Genomic DNA, 22,535 nt, shown 5'->3' on the forward strand with positions numbered 1-22,535 from the left:
GAAGAACCATCACCCTGAAGGGCTGAGAGGATCAGAGAAGGCAAACCACAAAAGTCACCTCTCACAGACTGATATACTTTGGTCAGTTTGTGACCAAAGAACCTTTGAGCATCACAGGATGGGAAAGGACGAGAGGACAAGCAGTTCTGAACAAAGGCAAAGAAGGAATAGCATCCACTGCAGCACAGGTTGTCCAAGAGTTATTATCACAAGTTTACAAGGCTCTTATCAAAGAGAATAATTTTGGTTTTAGTACAATAAGGAAGTATCTCTTCCAATTATAGAAATAGATTCCACAATCTGTATAATCTTATCTTCCAGATGCACATTTACATTTTAGCAGTTTAGTTTCTCTCCCACACACCTTTGGAGTCTTACATAAAACTCCAGCCCCAAGTGCTCTGCAGTTGTCTGCCAGTCAGCATTTACAACCATCTGGTAACAGTTGTGGCTACCAGTAGCCAGAGAGGAATTCTCCAGTAGCCTCTGAAGCTATGCCAGGTCTGCATGTATCTAATGTTCTTATTTTCCAGGGAAACAATTCTTTCGGCTTTCAAAGACAAGTCTTTTACCAGAAACTATGTGCAACATTCTCTTCTTTTAAGATGCATTGAGGGAAGCTGTCTAGAGGCAACAATAGCCCAAGGCTGAGCCAACCCAAGTTTTGCTGGTATTCAGGACATGGACACCTGACAGCAGAGCTCAGGGTGCCCCAACATCAAACTCCTGCTGCTTCCTTACCTGAATGCTCAGCTAAATATACAATAAAGTCCCCTTTTTCACCTCCTTGGATTAGATCCCGACACAAAGCAAAATCTCCTCACTATTCATGTGGAGAGGCAATGAAAGCATGAGTGGCAAGACAGTCCTGTTTCCAATCAGACACTAAGGAGCAGTTTAAGATCACAACCAGATTTCACTCTGTCCTCCTCACTCAGCTCCATTCATTTCAGACACCGTGAGATGTGGCATGTGAGCTCATATTCAACAGGAGGACAAATGCTCCTTCCCAGGAGCAGCATTAATTGTTCCTCAATTGCTGACTAGCAACTGCTGAGTGTCACCAATCCAGAGCTCCACGTTTTCCTTTGGCTTCCTTGCTTCTGCACACAGCAATGTATCTTGATGCCCATGCACAGCTTGCTGAGACACTCTCCATCATTTTCTCCATCAACTTGGCAAAGGCTGGCAGGGAACTACGCTGTGCAGAAATTTGTTGGACTTTTTCCTTACATCCTCTCATGAGAGTGGAATTTCCAGCCAAAATGCTGTAAGTCCCAATCACACAAGTTAATCCAGTCTAGCAAGAAGAGGAAACCCAGGTCAGAAGTTTTTATTACATAGACAGTATTAAGTGTGGATGCAGTCTCAAGTGAACCCCACAACAAAAACATACCCATAATAAGTTTATTTTGCTCACGTAGCAGATTTGCAAGGTACCATCTGTGTGCTTCCTTGGCAACCTTTACTCAGCTTGAACAGGTTTTCAATGGGATATAGTTCAAAAGCTTTCTTTTCAAAATGCCAGCAAGTATCTCAAGAACTCTTAAATCCTGCCTTGATTTAGGTTTCCTTCTCATTCCTTCCTCAGCACTCCTTCCTGCTTACAGGTCCTTAAAGAGAGAATATCTACCTATGCAGCTGATAACACTTTATCAACCCTGCTAAAATAAAAGAGGCCTTATCAAACAGCTTTGTTTGAACTCCAGGCAGTTGGTGCTGCTGAAACAAAAGGTCACTCCCATGGCCTTGTCTGAACCAGGTTCTCTCCTGCACCCAGGAGTTTGCCCTGTTGCTGTTACCAACACAGTCAACAGTGAGACAATAGAGGCTGGGTCAGCTGCACAGCAAAAAGCTCTTCCTTAGCACCAGCGATCTCACACCAACAGAACTGAGCAAAGTATCACTTAAACACCAGATTTATCACATTTTTCCATTACAGGTGCCATGACTCACTGTGAAAGGACAAATTTAAGAACAATTTTAGCTTGAAATCAATGAAACGAGCCTGAGCTATTCTTTAACTGTTCACCTCTACCACCCTGCTTGGCTGTGACACACTGTCAAGGCAGATACTCAAGAAAAGCACAAACCAAGCAGAACAGCTAAAGCAAGGGAAGGAGCAGTTGCAGTACACAGAGAGAAGTGTAAGACACCACCTCCTCTTCCCAGGAGAAGGAAGATGCTCTAACATTAATCTCAGTTTAATGAGACCATGCAGAGATCTCCTTTACACAACTGCTGAGCCACTGCTACCCCCTGCCACTTGCATTTTCATAAACAAGAGAGTGTTCAGGTGCACCTTGCATACAGTAGTCAGCAAGGAAAACCAAAAGATCCTTTAAAAGGAATTTACTTCAGTGAATCTGGAGAGACAGTGAAATGAACAACTGAACAGACTGTGGTAACACTATGTGCAAGTGGCTGCCCTCCTAAAACACAAACAATATTAAACAAACTATCAGACATCGATTCTCCAAGAAGCCTTTGAAAATAATTGAGAAGTAATCACACAACTCAGGCAAGTTCATGTACTGCCAACAGCCTTGTACTTGGAATTACCAGGAACTGCCCACCTGCAATGAATTTGGGAATTGTGCAAACCTTGTGTGTCATTAGGACTCCTATTGTGTTCTCCTTGTCATGGGGGCATGACAACACAAAGTTTCAAAATGCTACAGCAGAACAAAGTCTTTGCACTGAACAACATTATTGCCCATGATGCAAAACCTTTTGTAGGCTTTGCTAAGGAGCGTGAATCAAACAGAAAAGGGGCTTGTAACTTTGGAGCAGCACTTTACAAACAGTAGGTCAATGGAGCAAACCATGAAAGCATTTGCTTCATAAAGCAACATAAAGAGATCCAGCTTTGAGAAATGCGTATATGAGAACTGGAGTTTCCACACAATTTCTGCATAGAAACCAAACCAGTGCCTCCTTTGGTATTTTAAAGAAAAATTATTGTACTAGCAGTATCACATACTCTTATTGCCATGCAAGACATAGGTTTAAAACCTCCCTTGGTCTTTGACATTTCTCAAGCTTCTATTGTCAGCCAAGAAAAGCCACACCTCTTCCATAAGCAATTCCCAGGAATAATTATGTTACCATACCAAAGGCCACTGGAAGATAAAGGGCTCTCAACTGGTTTAACTCCTCCAGTACTTTTCTTTGGTCAGCTGTTATAGCAGATGCAATTTGTTCAAAACCAAATAAAAGACATTCCTCAGTACCATCCTATGAAGATGTTTGAGAACTCTTCTCCCTCTCCAATACCACAAACTATATAGAGCCCCTTGACAGGCTACAAGCAGCACTGAGCAGGATTAGGGACTGCTCACTACTGGCACAGATCATCCTCATCCTCTCCACGGGTCAGTCTACCCCGACAAGGAACGTGCCAGGATGCATGGAGGAGCCTTGGGACGTACCAGCACTTTGCATTCCACTTGCCAGAAGCAGCAACTTCCCGATTCAAAGTTAAGATCACCAGGCAGCTGCTCTGGGCACACAGCTTCAGCTGGGACTTGGTAAAGCCAGATATTCCAGTTGACTGAAGTGCTCTCAGATGACTACAAAGAGCAGCATTCCCCATCAAGTAAGACATGACAATGGACTTTTACTTCTACCATCTCAGTGGAGCTGTCCCCCTCTCCTGTCACACCAGCACAAGGTTTTGTGTCATTGGCTGCAGAAACACACACCCGGGAGTGTGATTCAACTGCTCTACACCATCAACAAAACTAAACACAAACAGGCAAAGCTTTCTCCAATACCAAGGTTAAGCCCCAGCTCCAGGAGGGGAGATACCAGCAAGAGCCTGTTCCCGTGGCACAATGAAGGGCAACCTGAGACAAAGGCTGAACAACTTCCTTCACCGTTTTATTACACCTGTTCGCTGCCTGCTGGAATCAACGTGCTCTTTCATTCAGCGAGTTCTCAACTTCGGGGAGGAGAAAGAAAAACCACTAGTAGTGACAAGATGCATTTAATACGGGCATAGGAAATAAAAAAGAGAGAAAATGCTAACAGAATATCCCACGGGACTCAGAGTCACTGCAGCTCTTGTCTTCTCCAAGACCCGCTGCTCGGAGCCAGCGGCAGCACTGGTGCTTGCGGGGCCGGGCTGCGAGCGGGGCACCGCTGCCCGCGGGACCGGGCGGGAGCGGCTCCCGCAGCCCCGCGGAGGCTCCGCGCGCCGGGAGCGGCCCCGGGCCGGTCCCGCTGCAGGGCCCGGCAGGAAGTCCCGGAGCGGCCACTGCCGCCACCTCCCCCGGGGAATCCCGGGATGCGGAGCTGCCGCGCTCCGGCCGTGCAGGCACAGCGCGGCGAGCCCGGGACCGGACGCAACAGCGAACAAAACGCCAGCAGCCCTCCGCTGCAAGTTCCACGGGGAGACACTGCCGGAGTCCCCGGGTGCGCCGGGGCTCCAGGTGTGGCCGGCCCGGCAGGGCGGAGAGCCGGGCACCGGCGGAGTGAACCCTCTCGGGGGAACCAGCGAGCACCTGCCGGCCCGGCCGCGCAGCCCAGCACGGGCGGGCATGGCGGGGCCGCCCCGGAGAGCTCCGCGGGGCCGTGCCGGCCGGACCCCGCGCCGGGACCCCTCCCGGGAGCGCCTCCCGCCTCCCCGCGCGGCCCCAGCGAGCGGCGCTCACCTGCGGGGGCTGGGGCCGGGCCGCCCCGGCCGCGCTCCGCTCCGCGCCCGCTCCCCCTCAGCTGCGCGGCGGCCTCGCTCCGCGGGCACCTCCGGGCGGGGCGCGGCGGGGCGGGGCCTGGGCGGGGCCGCCCCGTGGGCGGAGCCACGATATACAAACCGCGCGCGTGGGCGTGGCCTCGCATGCAAATAAGCCGCGGCTCTGCCTCCCTTTCGGCCAGCGCACTCATGAATAATTCAGCAGCGCGCTCGCTGTAGCCAATCAGGGAGCGGCACCGCGCGGCTCGGGGAGCGCGGGCAGCCGGCGCCGGGAAAAGGCCGGGAAAGGGCGGCGGGGAAAGCCGGGGCCGGGCTCCAGGGCCCTTCCTCCGGGCTCCAGCCCCGCGACGGAGCTCCCAGCTTTCACAGCCCTGCCTGCGAAAATAGGCAGACGTTGCAAAGAGTCGAAGCACTCGCTGGAGAGAGGAATACCAAGTCCCATTGCACCGCCCCGCAGCAGCCACCCTGCGTCCTGCTGCAGGGAACAGTAGATGGACAAGGAAGCTGTATTTATGTAAAGGGCAATGGCTAGGTGAAGGTCTGCCCTCTCTGCATCCATGCAAAAACTTGAAATTACCTCTGACAAGGGTCCAGTAACAGTATTTCACCCGCGTTTCCAAAAGTGATGTTTTTCAATTAAATATTTGGTTCTTTCATCTTCTTGCAATGAGCAGCTAATCTGCATCCCAGGCCAAAATGGAGCAGTGGTATCAGTCTGGATCATGCTCCTGTTCTGGGGTGGGTAAAGGCACCATCAGATGTTACAGTGCTGAGCAAGACAGCCACAGTTTCTCAATCCTCTCTGCAGTGGTTATTAAACTGTAATTGTCTTGTGCTGAATCAGGGAATCTCTGCCCCAGTGAAACTCACTGGGTGGCTCTGGTAGACTTCATTGATACAATTCCACCTTGGCATAAAGAGATGAGACTGATTGAAATCAACAGGAGTGAGTTTGACCTAATTCCAGGACAAACTTGAGCTTTGTGGGTCAGGCTGCACTTCTCCTGGCTGCGCCTGTTCTTAGAAACTCCCTTGCCACTGCCTTTAATCTGTAAAACAGTCTGAGAGAATGCTGAGGGCAGCCGGGGCTGCCAACCCCGGCTTTAGCGAAAACTATCAGAGCCAAAGCCCTGCTGGAAGGAGGAAGAGGAAGGGGAGGGAGCGTGGGAGGAGCCGCCAGACCCCTCACCTCAGGAGAGCCCCGCCACTTCCAGCATCTGATAACTGGGGCGTGTGTGCGAAACAGGCGCTGGCAGCAGAGCCGCGGCACCCCGGGCTATGATACCTCTGAGCACGCAGGAGGAAGATGAACGAGGAAGAGGTGTGGAGTGCCGACAGGAACTGCACGCGGATGCAGGGACACCTCCGGGCTCTGAGTCACGCTGCCCTCCCCGGGGTCAGGGCAGCGGCTGCAGCCAAGCACGGCCGGCGTAGGAGCAGGGTTACCAGGGTTACGCAGCCACAGGGCTGCATGACCTTGAGCAGGCATTCACCAGCTGCTGCTTCTGCTCGGGTCCCAGTAGCCTCCACAGCCTCCCTCTGCATAATTTAACATTTCTAGGGTAATGAAGAAACGCACCAAGGAGCCTGCGTCGTTGGAAAAGGGTTTTTTTTATTGCTCAGCCTTCTCCACATGTCCAAAAGGAATTAAAAAAATACCAAATAAAACACATCTAAACCAGTTGCTATTACAGTTCTGAAAACTTTGATATCAAGCACAGCCATGCTTAGCTCACCTCCACCCACTGAGCAGACCTTCTGACACCTGGCACTTTTGGCATAGAGGCTAAAGCAAATTTGGTACCTAGATATGCTGGTGGAGACCAGATTGGAAAACTCATGAGGAATTTGGAGCCTTTTTCTTTACTCAGGGACCTCCCACGTGCAAGACAAATAACAAGGATCCACAGCCAGGAAAGAGGATGTTGGGCTGAAAGAGAGGGGCTGCAGCTCAGCCCTGGTGAGACTGCCAGATGCAGTGTGCTCATAGTGGTGGTCAAGTTTTAGCACGGCTTAACACTGGGTGGCCAAAATGAAGCTCAGGAGGCCAAGCTGCCATCTGCAATGCTCTGGGACTTTCTGTGGCCTCTGGCTCGTGAAACTGTGTTCAAGGCACAGTTTCCTGCTCTTGAGTGTCTGGACACTTTCCTCCAGGTGACTGAATTTATGGCTGTGCCTTTTTCAGACCAGACTCTGATCTGATGGTCGTTGACACAGCTGAATGACAGAGGCTCAGGCCACCAGCACTGATCAGCTTATTCTGTCCCTGATTTACCTCAGTGACACTCCAACCACTCCACTGATATAGCACAGTGGTTTACTTGTGACAAAAGGATCACCAGCAAAGTGTTTTCTAATGGTCCACAGTCAGCAAAAAATTACTCAGGAAAGCAGGCTGGTGGTCCATGAGGTGAGAAAGCCGGAGAGCCAGTGGTTTCAAGAACAAAGCAGTGTGTACTCCAGCCCAGAAAAGCCCAGCTAAGCCAAACAGACTTGTACGCTGTAAATTAACCATTATGCCTGAGCCATCTGTGTGGGTGAAGTCTGTAACAGCCAATAAAGTGGCCAACTTCCCAAAGTTCCAGTTATCCCAGGCTCTGTTTTCTGTAATATTTCATTAATCAGGAAAACAGCTCCTGAGTAAAGCTCTTCCTTTTATCCCATCCCATTTCTCCAAGTGATAGCAACTTCAGTGATTAATATCAACAGGCAGCTTGAACTCCTTCAGTGAATAGAAGGTGATTTCTCCATGATCCACCAGTGCAAAGACCAACGGGACATCCCCACTCAGATACGTCACCTGCTTCAAAGCCCGCAGGGAGGGGATCTGCTCATCAAAGCTACAGAGAGAAAAAAACATCCTGTTTGTTCTCCAAGCAAGAGGAACACAGAGGCAAAGCTGTCCTGGCCAGCCATCACAACAGCTCCCTTTGGCCTGAGGAGCTGGTGGTGATTCTCCTCATCCACTGCAGTCCGAGCAAAAAGCTGCCAGCCCTGAGAGTGAGTATCCAGTATGCCAGGAACTGGGAGCTGTTGAATCCTTTGCCAAAAACAAGGATAACTGCACACTGCTCCACGCTGTGCCCACTAGATACGGGTCACAGTGATATTGGCAAATGGTCAATCCACTGCAATCTTAATATCTTTGTGCTGGAAAGCTCTTTAGGTTGCTGAGATCAACATCTGACCTGCTTTCTCCCTCCTTTTAATTCTGCAGAGTATGTTAGCTCATCAAGGAAAATATTTATGCAACAAGGATCATCCTATTGGTTCATGACATACCTTGGTAAAACTGCATTACCACCTTCCTTGCTCTGTCTACTACAGCTGCAGAGAGCAGAGGGACAGTTTCAGTAAAGTAAAATGAGAAAAGGCAGAAACTGAACTTTGTACCTAGCTATGGAGTTTAAGTACCAGGTCCTGGATCCAGCAAGAAAGGGGACACCTACCCTCTGTTCTTGGTGATTTTAACATTACACTTGACAAAGATCAAAATGCTGAACCCATGGCTCAGAGCCTGTAGTAAGTTCTGCAGAAATTCTCTACAGAAATCCACAGTGAATCTGCACCGACTGAGGATTCAGCTCCCATAGCGCTGGGTTCTACCTGAATTTCACAAGCATTGCATAAAAGCTGTGGCTTCTTTCTCCTGACTCCCAGCGATACTCAGACATACTCAGAGCAGCAACCAGATGACCAAACAGTGTGGGTTGAATGCAAGGGCAGGGGGAAGGGGGGAAACTGCCACAGACACCAACAAAGCAGGAGGAACTGAAAGAAAAAAAAAAATCCTGTGCGGGCAGGACCACCCTCAAATGAGACACTCTGATGATCTGTAAAGCTCACAAGATGCTGGGTCATTTACAGATCATTAGCACTTCTTTTCCACAACAACTGCAAAGTTTCAGAAACAGCACAAGACTCACTGGTACCTCCGAACACACATCCTGACATGGGGCTTCCCAGGGTTTGTCTTCTTAAATTTGGACACTGCGTCTGCTTGATACACGTTGAAGTCTATCTTCATGGCCTCTGGGTCCTCCTGCAGCCTGCAGGGGAACACACCCACACAGGTACGGGATTGAAACACTGCAGAGTATGAGTACAGCAGAGAAAAGAGAGAGCAAAAACTCCCTTCATTTTGGGTCTAGTTCTGACTAGTTTGGGTCTCCTGAAAGGCTTCACTCCTCAAAAGACTGAATTACTCCCTGCAACTGAATTACTTTCCAGAGCTTTCCTGTAGTCAGACCAGAGCAAGATCGTGGCTCACATCTACCCCACGCCCTCACAAGAAGCAGCACTAACAAAGTCAAGAGCAAAGCACTGCAGGGACTGCACACAAGCACCACACAGACTCTGAGGCAGAAGCAGAACCCCAAGTCCCAAAGCCAAGGTTTTGTAACCACTGAAGCAGGGATGGCAGCACATTCCAAGGATGAGGCACAGGTGAAACCCTATAAAACCTCTGGCTCTGCAGAGGGAAGGGCAGGATAAGATGCTGTTTTAATTGGCCTAGAAAGCCCTGGCTCTGTTGCTGCAGGACCTGGTATTCATGGAAATGTCACCCCCTCACTAGAGATGCTAGGGGGTCATGGAGCAGGGCTCTCTTGGCACCCTGGATATGTGTGGCAGCTCCTAAACTGCTGCTGGGAGCACCTCACAGACCTCACAAGCAGGGACAGTCCCAAGACACTCCTGCTCCCCAACAGCTCCAAGCTGACTGGCTGGATACTAACCGGGAGGCTCCATCCAGGATGTGGGAGGGCTGCAGCACACTGATCTGCTGGAGGAGCGCAGCTGGAGGGAGAAGGAACGAGAAAGGATCAGACCAGCAATTTCCCTCCCAGGGCACTCCAAGCACTCCACACCACCCACGAGCCTTCCTCCTCTGACAATGGTTGGCAGCTCCACAGTCACCACTGGCTACTTCAAAGACCTCAACTTCCTCATCTCCTCCCAGCACACAGCCCAGACACTCTGCAGTTGCTTTGCACCCTGACTGCACATGCCTAAAAGCCCAGCAGGAAGGACTGCAATACAGCAGGACATGGGGAACGGATTAGAAGCCCTCCCAAGGCCCTGTTTATCCTGGCACTTGAGTGGGTTATAGAAAGATTCTCCTGCTCAAAATACTGTCCCCAAAACTGATGTTCAGCTTCAACATGTCATCCCTTTTGCTGCTGCATACCAAGCACTCTTTCTCAGAGCTGGGGGGGAGAGAATGGTCCCTGTCAAGTTCCCAGAGCCACTACCTGGCGAGGTCACTTCTTCTGGCCACAGCAGCGGTGTGACAGCTTGGTCCCAGAGGTGTGCTGGTCGCTTCCAAACCCTCTGCTGTCTCCTCTGCTCCAAGAGGGCTTTGTACTCCTGCCAGTTGGAGCAGTGCCTCACCTCCTGGTCGGCATTGACACTGCTCTTGTACCTGCTCTCCCTCTCCCGCTGCTTCCTCTCCTTCCGTGACAGCTTCTCCTGTTTCTGGTTGATCTGTGTGCACCAGGAAGCTGCGTCCACCTCCCTGCCTGGCACATTCTCTGGCAGGAGCCTGCTGTCAGGGGAGGGCAGATGTGTGCACAGCTGGTCTGAGGCCATGTTGGGAAAGGTGATGGTGGTAAAATCCCAGCGAGGTGCATGGGTGCCAGTGCTGCTCTCCTCTCTCTTCTCAGCCTGCCTGCTGGAGGAGCTCAGAGAGTCCTTTTGTCCTGTATCAAGAGGAACTGGCATTGACTCCCCCTCTGCACTGCCAGCATCTGATTCCTTTGGCTGCACTGACAAGGGCTTTTCATCCATGGGAATGGAGTCTCCATAGTAGTTTCCATCTTTGCTGGAGGTCCCTCCAGCTTCTGAAAGGTCCTCATATACTTTATGTTTCTTCTCATGCAACCTAAAGACAAAGGAACAGTAAAAAATTCAGGAGAGCATGTGATAGAGCTTGCTTTCCTTTAAATTCTGCTTGCTCCCCGCTAACAGGAAGAAGGCAGTCTGCCAAGCCTGAAGGACAGCAAAGGTGGCAGGAACCCCCAGATAGGTCTGCAAACCCTTCACAACAACCTCCTTGTTTGAGACAAATGAGAAAATAAAAAGCAGGCCAAAACTAAACAGTGAATTGCCAAAGGCAGATTAAACTTCTGGGAAGTCATGCACAAGGTTTGACTTCAACGCCCAAGAGAATCTCAGCCTTGATTTGTATAGACAATGCTCCCAACCTGCCACACCAGGTCCACACCCTAGACACTGACCCAAACACCTCCATGCAAACACTATGGACTTCAGCCAAAGCAGCACAGACCAGGCAGAAACCTGCCTGCCAGCACCTCTTATTCGTGTGAGATTCAGACCCTGATTCCAGAGAAGATGGGGCAGTTCTTAGACCAGCAGTTTAATCTCCCAGTTCCTACAATCCCACAACTTCTTAGGCATTGATTCACTGTCAGCAGAGACTCTCCAGCCTCGTCCTCCCCGTTTCTGAAAGGCTGACGCCACCTCCTGGGAACTGTCAGAATTATGAGAAGAATTACTCATTGTCAGGTTGTGGTGATGTTTTGGACATGTGCAAGCCCTAGGACACAACTCTGCTCTCTGCTGCTGAGTCTTGGCAGGTAAGTTGGACTGAAGAGGTGGATAAATGCAAGATGTGCACTGTGGTAGCTGTGCTTCTGCTAAAAAAAAAAAAGAGTAGAGGAAGCACCTGACACGTGTTCCTTTTGCACTGGCCTCTCCACCCTTCTCTTGTGACATCTCAGCACCACGGGTGGAAGACTTGGGGACAACTTTCCCCTCTTAGCCCTGGCATGACACACACATGTGACAAAACGGAACACTGCAAAGCGTTCGGGAAAAGTGCTGCACTGCCTGGGGACAGCCAAGAGCAACGGTGCCAGACAAGGTCACCCCCAGCAGGAGGGCCTGGGGACACTGCAGCAAAGCAGCTGTTCCTGAGCCAGTATGGCCTGAAGGGGGTGGGAGAAGGCTTTGGGCTACATCCTTACCAGGGGCTGGAACTTCTCCTCCTCTTGCGATGGTGCTTCCCAGAGCTCTTGCAGTGACTTTCCAAGTTCAGCTGCCTCTCGTAGGGAGATGGGACAGTGCTGGAAGGAGAGACCAACACAGAGGTTAAGAGCAGGGTGATGTAGAGGAACTACCCTCTGCTCAGCCCCCAGGATACAGCAACCAAAGACAGAGAAAATGGCAAAGTGTGCCTAGGATGGCCCTCAGTTCATGCCCCATTTCATGTTCCAAATCACCTCCTCAGGAGGGAGGAGCAAGGAAGGGTAGAGTGCCACTTTTAGTCTTTAATCCTCTCAAGAGGTGGAATACAGGGCCAAAATCCTCTTCTCTGGTCCCACTCCCTGGGGCCAGGCAGTGGGTATAGAGGGTCTCAGGGTCTTCAGGAAGGAGAATGTAGCACGGGAAGGAAAAATTGGTTACCTGGGGTCAAATCTCAGTACAATATAACCCAGTTGCTTCAAGTGGCTGAACACCTTAGAGCAAAGGAAAGCAAGAAGATTAAATGACAGCTCTAAACACAAACAATTTACCACTATGACTGAGTGATGTCCTGGGGTTACTTTATGATGCTCATATCCCCATTCACCTCTTCAGCCCAGAAATAAGTTTTGCACCTTTAAGATTGGTTATGAGTGCAAAGGTGGGGGAAGAAGAAGCATGCAGTTTGTTTTCAGAAACTGCACTCACTCCTCCAAATTCCAGCTCCTGGACTGTGCTGTCTGCAGACAGACAGATGGTGGGACAGAGCTCTCCTTTGCTTTCAGTTAGTTTTTCACTAGCTGAGGCAGAAAAGTTCCCTGGACTGTGGTTTTTCTTTTGACCTGTTTCATCTTCTCTGGGCTGAACACCCAAAGGAGCACTGGCAGCTCACAACTGGCCCACTGGGCCAGGCCTGGGCCATGGCATTTCCAGCACCAGAGGGACTGATCAGAGACTGAGTGAGCCAAGCTATAACCCACGAAGGGGTCCCACAAAGGGGACTTTCTAGTCCTCTCTTTTGGAGCAGCAAGAGGTTTTATTGCTTAATGTATTTCATTTTCTTGTGCTGGTGAATGCTTTGCCTGTTAAATAAACAATTTTTTCTACTTTTCTCCAAGGAAATCTTTTTCCCAAACCAGTTGTGGGAGGGGCTGCTTGAATTTGCTTTCTAGAGGAAAACTATTTAGAGGTTTTTCTCCCAAAATTGCCCTAAACCAGGACAATGAACACACTGTGGCACTGGCAGAGGAGAAAATGCCAGGCTCAGGACCCACAGCAAAGGTGGGGAAATGGGAACTGAACACCTGGAAGAAGGTGAGTGGGAACAACTGAGGATGAATTCCGTCCCCGATCATCCTACCCTGCTTCCAGCCACTGGAAGAGCTTGTGTGGCAGAGGCTGGGCTTCCTGCCTTCATCCTCCTCCAACAGCTGGAGGTCGCAACACACCTGGTAATGTGACAGGCTCATTGCCTCCTGGCACAACAGGGTCTCGTAGGCTTCCTGGATTGACAGGGCCACATCTCTGTAAAAGAGCTGGACAGAGCCCTGCAGGGCAAAAGCTTGGTGTGAGACACAGGAACAAATCTATGCAAGCTCACACCCTGTCCTTTCCCACTGGTCCTAACAGCTGGGTGGTCCCAGCACCCTCCCTGACATGATATCCACCTCTCCCCATGTGCCACCTGGACTACTTACAGTCCCTTTCCCATACCCAGTTCCCCCATACCCTGGGTTTGATCAGCCAGGTAAGAATTTCCCACCCACAGCTCTCAGCTCCTGCTCCAGCATCTGTTCAGAGGATGCAGCTGGGAGCAAAATGCCCAGCTGCTAAAATAACCACTGCTTGGAGAGATAAATTAACTTTGATGATCTGAGTGATTCAGGATACAGCCCAACAACAAAAGCACTTATGACCAGCACAACTGAGAACTGGAGCAGAGGAATGAATGGCAGTTTCAGGTGGCATCAATTGGTGCCTCCTCAGAAGTATTTACTTCCTTTACAGACACAGAGATCCCATAGATAACTTTCCCAGGGAATAGCAAATGACCTCCAGGAGGCTGTTTTATGCTACACCTCTTTTTCCTCCTTTTTATATTTTTAAACGGTGTTTACTCATAAAGAAAACAAAACCCTAGAAACCTTTTCCATGCCATAGGCTGAAGGTATCTCACTGACCTTTTCTGCTTTTGGGGGCATTTTGTACTCAGCATCTGACTGATTTTTATTGCCATCAATTTGTTTACAAACTATTTATCAGAATGCCTGGGGTAAAAAAGCCCCATCTTTGCTGCCAAGATTTAAGAGATGGCATCAGACACTCACAATCTGTTTTGCTAAGGGATAAAAGTTCCCTTTAGATCAATGCACCAATTCTGGAAAGACCAAAAAAACCCCTCTCTACAGCAAAGAAATCCAGCTGAGCCTTATGCTGCATTTCTGCAAGCAGAGGAGCACTGAACACAATGTGGTCTCACTAGTCTGTCTGCCACAATTAAATTTATTTCTGCCATACATACTGGGAAGAAATCCCAATCAGCAGCCCCAAAGGTCTCTGCTTAAGATCAATGAGCTGGCCACAGATCCAACTAACACACTCGGTCAGTGACACAGGGGCTGCCTCAGAGTACGGAACCCATAGCCTGGTGACAAACAGGTCCATCAGCAACACACTAAAAGAGACAATTCCTTGTGAACCAGGTGTTATGCCTCATCCTACTTACACACTCCAGCAGGTACAGAGCTTCCTCGGGCAGCAGACATTGTTTGCCTCGTTCCGAGAACCCCATGGTGTGCCAGAACTTTCCCTGGAACAGGAGCACAAATCCCTGATGGGTTCTGGCTGTTCCCTAATGACAGCCAGGCTCCCTCCCTTTGCAAGAAGCAAATTAAAGAATCTGTGAGGCAGCAGGAGATGATGGCACTGAGCACACTCTGTAGCACTCACCGCAGGGGACTTCAGCTCCACAATGCCCTGCTCCGGTTTCCACTCAGCCTTCACCAGATTCCCCCTGAGAAGAATAAAGATTAGTTTGTTAACCCTGAGAAGGTTAAAGACTGAGGTTTGTTAACCCTGAGTAGGTTAAAGATTAGTTTGTTACTGTTAGTGTGGTCTACAGTCAGCTGCTGGTGTAGCAACACAAAACAAGCTCAGGAAGGTGTCAAAAAGGCAGGTTTCCAGGTGGCATTTTTACAAGGCTTTAGAAAGCCATCATCCTCTGGGTCTAGCAGCACACTTTATCATCACCAGCCAGTTAAAAGTGTCTTCAGTCAGCACCACAGAGACATGTCCACAGGCTACAGCAGCTTGCTGGAGATGCACAGCCTAAGCCAGGATATGTGGATATTGAGGAACTAACACAGGTTGCCCAGAGCAGCTGTGGCTGCCACATTGCTGTAAGTGTTCACAGCCAGGTTGGATGGGGCTCTGAGCAGTGGAAAGTGTCCTTGCCTATAGCAGGGAGTCCAATGGGGTGATCTTTAAGGTCCTTTCCAACCCAAACCATTCTGCGATTCTGTGTCATACAATTACTCGGTTGCTGCCAAGACATCCTCAAATCACTGTACCCCACCCATGGGAACTCACAGGGAAAAGTTAATAGTTGCAGGCCAAGCAGAGAAGGTGTACATTGAGAGGTGTGAATGTCTCCCAAGTGATAAGCACCAAAGTCTGGCAGCACTGTTGAACCCACCAAAACTGATAAACCAGGGACACTGACACCTGGTCAAATCTGCACAAGGCCACACAGGAGCATCAACAAGACACTCTGTAACTTGGATCATGCCCAAGGCGGCAGTGGCTCATACCTGCAAAGGTTACAGGATTATAGACGCACCTATAAAAACCAAGAGCCCTGTGAGGGACTTTCTGAAGCCACAGGTGTGCCACCATGTCCCTGCGCTCCTTCGGGGGCAGCCAGGCTGGTCGCACGGGCACTGAGTGGAGGAGAGCTGCGGGCGGCTTTACTGCGCTGACCAACACCTCCTGCTACCACATCTCGCTCCCACCCGTGACCCCGAGCTGCGCTCTGCCCGCACGGGGCAAAGCCATTCCCAGCTCCCAGGGATGGACTTACGGCCGCTCCGGGCGCTCCTCGCAGAGCAGCCGCCACTGCTCCTCGCAGCAGCGCCGCAGCCTCTCGGCCTGCCGGGCCGAGCCGTCGGGGAGCGAATCCTTCTGCCCGCGGGGGCTCCGCGGGGCCTGGCGAGCCTCGGGCTGCTCCGCCGTGCTGCGGGCGACAGCGGCGTGCTGAGGGGCGGCAGAGCGGACCGCGGCTCCCCCGGTACCGCCCTGGCGCCCGCATGGGTTCCGGTACTGCCTCCCCCATCCGCGATGCGCGGGCTCCCCCGGTGCTCCCGCGCCCTCCCGCAGCTCCGGTTCCCCGCCCCGCTTTCCCCTCCCGCCCGCCCCACCTGAGGCGGCGGGCCCCGCCGGCCTCCATGGGCACGCGCCGGGCCAGCGTCCTTCCGCCGCCGCGCGCGAGCGCCGCCCGGCGGGGCCGCGCCGCTAGCGCGCCCCCTGGCGGCCCGGAGGACCGGGCACCGGCAGGGAGCGGGGGGAAAAACAAACAGCTAAATTATTGCTAATTAATATTAGGTCCAGACTCGGATATCTGCTCTGTCCGCGGTTTCTGGGGAGAAGTGCAGCACCTGGAACACCCGTCCTTCCCTTCTTTCCCCCAACCATGCTGTCACAGGACCTTCTATCACGTTTTCCCCCTCCTCACTGCATTTTGCCCTTTCTTAAATACATTTCCCCAAAGAAAAACATTCTTAATTAATAAATTCTTAGTAATTATAATATAAATAATTCTTAAATTCTCACCAATTCTTAAAATCTTATCAATTCAATAAATTCTTCAGTACATTTCCCTAGCATCACTGACAGGCTGTGCCCTGCCATGGGTGTTGGAAGCACATGGGACCAGCCAGACCAGTCTGGAAGTGGCTGTGTCCTGCCCACTGGGGCAGGAGGATTGTCCCTTCCGTGGTGTCACTATTTCTCCTGGCTCAGGCTCCAGCAGTGGCTGGTGCCTTTGCTGGAGTGTGCAGCGATCCAGCGGGGCCTCACACCTCTGCCAGCATGGCTGGACTGGCTGCCAGGGAAGGCATGGACAGATCTGATGGGGAAACGCACCAAAAGTTCAACTTTCACCTCAAACCCGTCTCCTGTTGCTGTGGGATATCTCACAGGAGGCACTGAGCCTCAAGTAGGAAAAACACAGCTTTTCTCCCCACTAGAATCCCTGGTTCCAGCTATGGTTTCCCAATAAAAGCCCTTTGAAAAGATGCCAACAAAAGGAGATGAATGTAAAAACCATTCCCTTCCATTTTCCATTTTAAATCATTGCAATTATTTAATTTTCGCTTCCGGCCTCATTATTTCCTCTCCCTGAATTGAGCCTTCACCTTGTGAGGGGGTCAAGTGATTTTGGCCAGCAGTGCCTCTCCATGGCACACGAGGAGACAAGGACCCCCCACCGAAGTTGTCCCCACCTCAAACTTGTGCTGCCCTGATAGACCCAAGGGAGCCCTACAAACTGACATCAGGAACCTGGACTGCTGAGTTTTCTTTCCCAGGGAAAATGGAAAAAGGATGTGCCCAGGGGCCCCTGGCCCTGGGCCCCTGGCCCTGACTGCAAAAAATCCTTATATCGAAGGATGGACCCCACACCGAAGTTGTCCCCACCTCAAACTTGTGCTGCCCTGATAGACCCAAGGGAGCCCTACAAACTGACATCAGGAACCTGGACTGCTGAGTTTTCTTTCCCAGGGAAAATGGAAAAAGGATGTGCCCAGGGGCCCCTGGCCCTGACTGCAAAAAATCCTTATATCGAAGGTTGGAACCCACACCGAAGTTGTCCCCACCTCAAACTTGTGCTGCCCTGATAGACCCAAGGGAGCCCTACAAACTGACATCAGGAACCTGGACTGCTGAGTTTTCTTTCCCAGGGAAAATGGAAAAAGGATGTGCCCAGGGGTCCCTGGCTCTGGGCTGGGGCCTCACTACAAAAAATCCTTATATCGAATGATGGACCCCACACCGAAGTTGTCCCCACCTCAAACTTGTGCTGCCCTGATAGACCCAAGGGAGCCCTACAAACTGACATCAGGAACCTGGACTGATGAGTTTTCTTTCCCAGGGAAAATGGAAAAAGGATGTGCCCAGGGGCCCCTGGCCCTGACTGCAAAAAATCCTTATATCGAAGGATGGACCCCACACCGAAGTTGTCCCCACCTCAAACTTGTGCTGCCCTGATAGACCCAAGAGAGCCCTACAAACTGACATCAGGAACCTAAACTGCTGAGTTTTCTTTCCCAGGGAAAATGGAAAAAGGATGTGCCCAGGGGCCCCTGGCCCTGACTGCAAAGAATCCTTATATCGAAGGATGGACCCCACACCGAAGATGTCCCCACCTCAAACTTGTGCTGCCCTGATAGACCCAAGGGAGCCCTACAAACTGACATCAGGAACCTAAACTGCTGAGTTTTCTTTCCCAGGGAAAATGGAAAAAGGATGTGCCCAGGGGCCCCTGGCCCTGACTGCAAAAAATCCTTATATCGAAGGATGGACCCCACACCGAAGTTGTCCCCACCTCAAACTTGTGCTGCCCTGATAGACCCAAGGGAGCCCTACAAACTGACATCAGGAACCTGGACTGCTGAGTTTTCTTTCCCAGGGAAAATGGAAAAAGGATGTGCCCAGGGGCCCCTGGCCCTGGGCCCCTGGCCCTGACTGCAAAAAATCCTTATATCGAAGGATGGACCCCACACCGAAGTTGTCCCCACCTCAAACTTGTGCTGCCCTGATAGACCCAAGGGAGCCCTACAAACTGACATCAGGAACCTGGACTGCTGAGTTTTCTTTCCCAGGGAAAATGGAAAAAGGATGTGCCCAGGGGCCCCTGGCCCTGGGCTGGGGCATCACTACAAAAAATCCTTATATCGAAGGATGGACCCCACACCGAAGTTGTCCCCACCTCAAACTTGGGCTGCCCTGATAGACCCAAGGGAGCCCTACAAACTGACATCAGGAACCTGGACTGCTGAGTTTTCTTTCCCAGGGAAAATGGAAAAAGGATGTGCCCAGGGGCCCCTGGCGCTGACTCCAAAAAATCCTTATATCGAAGGATGGAACCCACACCGAAGTTGTCCCCACCTCAAACTTGTGCTGCCCTGATACACCCAAGGGAGCCCTACAAACTGACATCAGGAACCTGGACTGATGAGTTTTCTTTCCCAGGGAAAATGGAAAAAGGATGTGCCCAGGGGCCCCTGGCTCTGGGCTGGGGCCTCACTACAAAAAATCCTTATATCGAAGGATGGACCCCACACCGAAGTTGTCCCCACCTCAAACTTGTGCTGCCCTGATAGACCCAAGGGAGCCCTACAAACTGACATCAGGAACCTGGACTGCTGAGTTTTCTTTCCCAGGGAAAATGGAAAAAGGATGTGCCCAGGGGCCCCTGGCCCTGACTGCAAAAAATCCTTATATCGAAGGTTGGACCCCACACCGAAGTTGTCCCCACCTCAAACTTGTGCTGCCCTGATAGACCCAAGGGAGCCCTACAAACTGACATCAGGAACCTGGACTGCTGAGTTTTCTTTCCCAGGGAAAATGGAAAAAGGATGTGCCCAGGGGCCCCTGGCCCTGACTGCAAAAAATCCTTATATCGAAGGTTGGAACCCACACCGAAGTTGTCCCCACCTCAAACTTGTGCTGCCCTGATAGACCCAAGGGAGCCCTACAAACTGACATCAGGAACCTGGACTGCTGAGTTTTCTTTCCCAGGGAAAATGGAAAAAGGATGTGCCCAGGGGCCCCTGGCCCTGGGCCCCTGCCCTGACTGCAAAAAATCCTTATATCGAAGGATGGACCCCACACCGAAGTTGTCCCCACCTCAAACTTGTGCTGCCCTGATAGACCCAAGGGAGCCCTACAAACTGACATCAGGAACCTGGACTGCTGAGTTTTCTTTCCCAGGGAAAATGGAAAAAGGATGTGCCCAGGGGCCCCTGGCCCTGACTGCAAAAAATCCTTATATCGAAGGATGGACCCCACACCGAAGATGTCCCCACCTCAAACTTGTGCTGCCCTGATAGACCCAAGGGAGCCCTACAAACTGACATCAGGAACCTGGACTGCTGAGTTTTCTTTGCCAGGGAAAATGGAAAAAGGATGTGCCCAGGGGGCCCTGGCCCTGGGCTGGGGCCTCACTACAAAAAATCCTTATATCGAAGGATGGACCCCACACCGAAGTTGTCCCCACCTCAAACTTGTGCTGCCCTGATAGACCCAAGGGAGCCCTACAAACTGACATCAGGAACCTGGACTGCTGAGTTTTCTTTCCCAGGGAAAATGGAAAAAGGATGTGCCCAGGGGCCCCTGGCGCTGACTCCAAAAAATCCTTATATCGAAGGATGGAACCCACACCGAAGTTGTCCCCACCTCAAACTTGTGCTGCCCTGATAGACCCAAGAGAGCCCTACAAACTAAAATCAGGAACCTAAACTGCTGAGTTTTCTTTCCCAGGGAAAATGGAAAAAGGATGTGCCCAGGGGCCCCTGGCCCTGACTGCAAAAAATCCTTATATCGAAGGATGGACCCCACACCGAAGATGTCCCCACCTCAAACTTGTGCTGCCCTGATAGACCCAAGGGAGCCCTACAAACTGACATCAGGAACCTGGACTGCTGAGTTTTCTTTCCCAGGGAAAATGGAAAAAGGATGTGCCCAGGGGCCCCTGGCCCTGACTGCAAAAAATCCTTATATCGAAGGATGGACCCCACACCGAAGTTGTCCCCACCTCAAACTTGTGCTGCCCTGATAGACCCAAGAGAGCCCTATAAACTAACATCAGGAACCTGGACTGCTGAGTTTTCTTTCCCAGGGAAAATGGAAAAAGGATGTGCCCAGGGGCCCCTGGCCCTGGGCTGGGGCCTCACTACAAAAAATCCTTATATCGAAGGATGGACCCCACACCGAAGTTGTCCCCACCTCAAACTTGTGCTGCCCTGATAGACCCAAGGGAGCCCTACAAACAGACATCAGGAACCTGGACTGCTGAGTTTTCTTTCCCAGGGAAAATGGAAAAAGGATGTGCCCAGGGGCCCCTGGCCCTGGGCCCCTGGCCCTGACTGCAAAAAATCCTTATATCGAAGGATGCACCCCACACCGAAGTTGTCCCCACCTCAAACTTGTGCTGCCCTGATAGACCCAAGGGAGCCCTACAAACTGACATCAGGAACCTGGACTGCTGAGTTTTCTTTCCCAGGGAAAATGGAAAAAGGATGTGCCCAGGGGCCCCTGGCCCTGGGCCCCTGGCCCTGACTGCAAAAAATCCTTATATCGAAGGATGCACCCCACACCGAAGTTGTCCCCACCTCAAACTTGTGCTGCCCTGATACACCCAAGGGAGCCCTACAAACTGACATCAGGAACCTGGACTGCTGAGTTTTCTTTCCCAGGGAAAATGGAAAAAGGATGTGCACAGGGGCCCCTGGCCCTGACTGCAAAAAATCCTTATATCGAAGGATGGACCCCACAACGAAGTTGTCCCCACCTCAAACTTGTGCTGCCCTGATAGACCCAAGAGAGCCCTACAAACTGACATCAGGAACCTAAACTGCTGAGTTTTCTTTCCCAGGGAAAATGGAAAAAGGATGTGCCCAGGGGCCCCTGGCCCTGACTGCAAAGAATCCTTATATCGAAGGATGGACCCCACACCGAAGATGTCCCCACCTCAAACTTGTGCTGCCCTGATAGACCCAAGGGAGCCCTACAAACTGACATCAGGAACCTAAACTGCTGAGTTTTCTTTCCCAGGGAAAATGGAAAAAGGATGTGCCCAGGGGCCCCTGGCCCTGACTGCAAAAAATCCTTATATCGAAGGATGGACCCCACACCGAAGCTGTCCCCACCTCAAACTTGTGCTGCCCTGATAGACCCAAGGGAGCCCTACAAACTGACATCAGGAACCTGGACTGCTGAGTTTTCTTTCCCAGGGAAAATGGAAAAAGGATGTGCCCAGGGGCCCCTGGCCCTGGGCTGGGCACTCACTGCAAAAAATCCTTATATCGAAGGATGGACCCCACACCGAAGATGTCCCCACCTCAAACTTGTGCTGCCCTGATAGACCCAAGGGAGCCCTACAAACTGACATCAGGAACCTGGACTGCTGAGTTTTCTTTCCCAGGGAAAATGGAAAAAGGATGTGCCCAGGGGCCCCTGGCCCTGACTCCAAAAAATCTTTATATCGAAGGATGGACCCCACACCGAAGTTGTCCCCACCTCAAACTTGTGCTGCCCTGATAGACCCAAGGGAGCCCTACAAACTGACATCAGGAACCTGGACTGCTGAGTTTTCTTTCCCAGGGAAAATGGAAAAAGGATGAGCCCAGGGGCCCCTGGCCCTGGGCCCCCGGCCCTGACTGCAAAAAATCCTTATATCGAAGGATGGACCCCACACCGAAGATGTCCCCACCTCAAACTTGTGCTGCCCTGATAGACCCAAGGGAGCCCTACAAACTGACATCAGGAACCTGGACTGCTGAGTTTTCTTTCCCAGGGAAAATGGAAAAAGGATGTGCCCAGGGGCCCCTGGCCCTGGGCTGGGCACTCACTGCAAAAAATCCTTATATCGAAGGATGGACCCCACACCGAAGATGTCCCCACCTCAAACTTGTGCTGCCCTGATAGACCCAAGGGAGCCCTACAAACTGACATCAGGAACCTGGACTGCTGAGTTTTCTTTCCCAGGGAAAATGGCCAAAGGATGTCTCCAGGGGCCCCTGGCCCTGACTGCAAAAAATCCTTATATCGAAGGATGGACCCCACACCGAAGTTGTCCCCACCT

The 22,535-nt window shown here is 51.3% G+C and overlaps 2 protein-coding genes across 9 annotated transcripts in view; both read right to left on the reverse strand.

Annotated features, from left to right (window-relative positions):
- LLGL2 (LLGL scribble cell polarity complex component 2) overlaps window positions 1–4,722 on the reverse strand; it is a 32,862-nt gene extending 28,140 nt beyond the window's left edge. For all 4 annotated transcript variants that reach the window (XM_085557032.1, XM_085557031.1, XM_021541655.4 and 1 more), the window contains exon 1: window positions 4,656–4,722. The gene's annotated coding sequence lies outside the window, so the exon portion shown is untranslated. The remainder of the gene's footprint in view (window positions 1–4,655) is intronic.
- A 1,563-nt stretch (window positions 4,723–6,285) lies between these two features.
- On the reverse strand, window positions 6,286–16,137 carry TSEN54 (tRNA splicing endonuclease subunit 54). Of its 5 annotated transcripts, XM_085557034.1 has the most exons (12): window positions 16,093–16,137; window positions 15,756–15,908; window positions 14,627–14,690; window positions 14,403–14,486; window positions 13,126–13,224; window positions 12,119–12,171; window positions 11,680–11,778; window positions 9,946–10,574; window positions 9,430–9,490; window positions 8,626–8,742; window positions 7,976–8,020; window positions 6,286–7,533 (listed from the first exon to the last, which is right to left on the reverse strand). In XM_085557034.1, the coding sequence occupies exons 1-12, from the start codon at window positions 16,119–16,121 to the stop codon at window positions 7,383–7,385; spliced, it is 1,584 nt and encodes a 527-aa protein (XP_085413160.1). In that variant the 5' UTR covers window positions 16,122–16,137; the 3' UTR covers window positions 6,286–7,382. The 5 variants fall into 5 exon arrangements, with proteins under 5 accessions (XP_085413160.1, XP_021397328.2, XP_021397327.2 ...); XM_021541653.2 differs by lacking the exon at window positions 7,976–8,020; XM_021541652.2 differs by lacking the exon at window positions 7,976–8,020 and having other exon boundaries at window positions 8,620–8,742.
- Window positions 16,138–22,535: the final 6,398 nt, after the last annotated feature.

Source organism: Lonchura striata, chromosome 18 (genome assembly GCF_050655825.1).
Source record: "Lonchura striata isolate lonStrDom1 chromosome 18, ASM5065582v1, whole genome shotgun sequence".
NCBI lineage: Eukaryota > Metazoa > Chordata > Aves > Passeriformes > Estrildidae > Lonchura > Lonchura striata.

Excerpts from the sequence above, each read along its gene's own strand:
- TSEN54 (XM_085557034.1), bottom strand. The coding sequence starts at position 16,121 with ATGGAGGCCGGCGGGGCCCGCCGCCTCAG. Across the intron at positions 12,172-13,125 it reads TGAGCCTGTCACATTACCAG|GTGTTCAGCCACTTGAAGCA; the intron begins GTGTGTTGCGAC and ends CTTTGCTCTAAG. Across the intron at positions 7,534-7,975 it reads GGTAATGCAGTTTTACCAAG|CTTTGATGAGCAGATCCCCT; the intron begins GTATGTCATGAA and ends TTCTCTCTGTAG.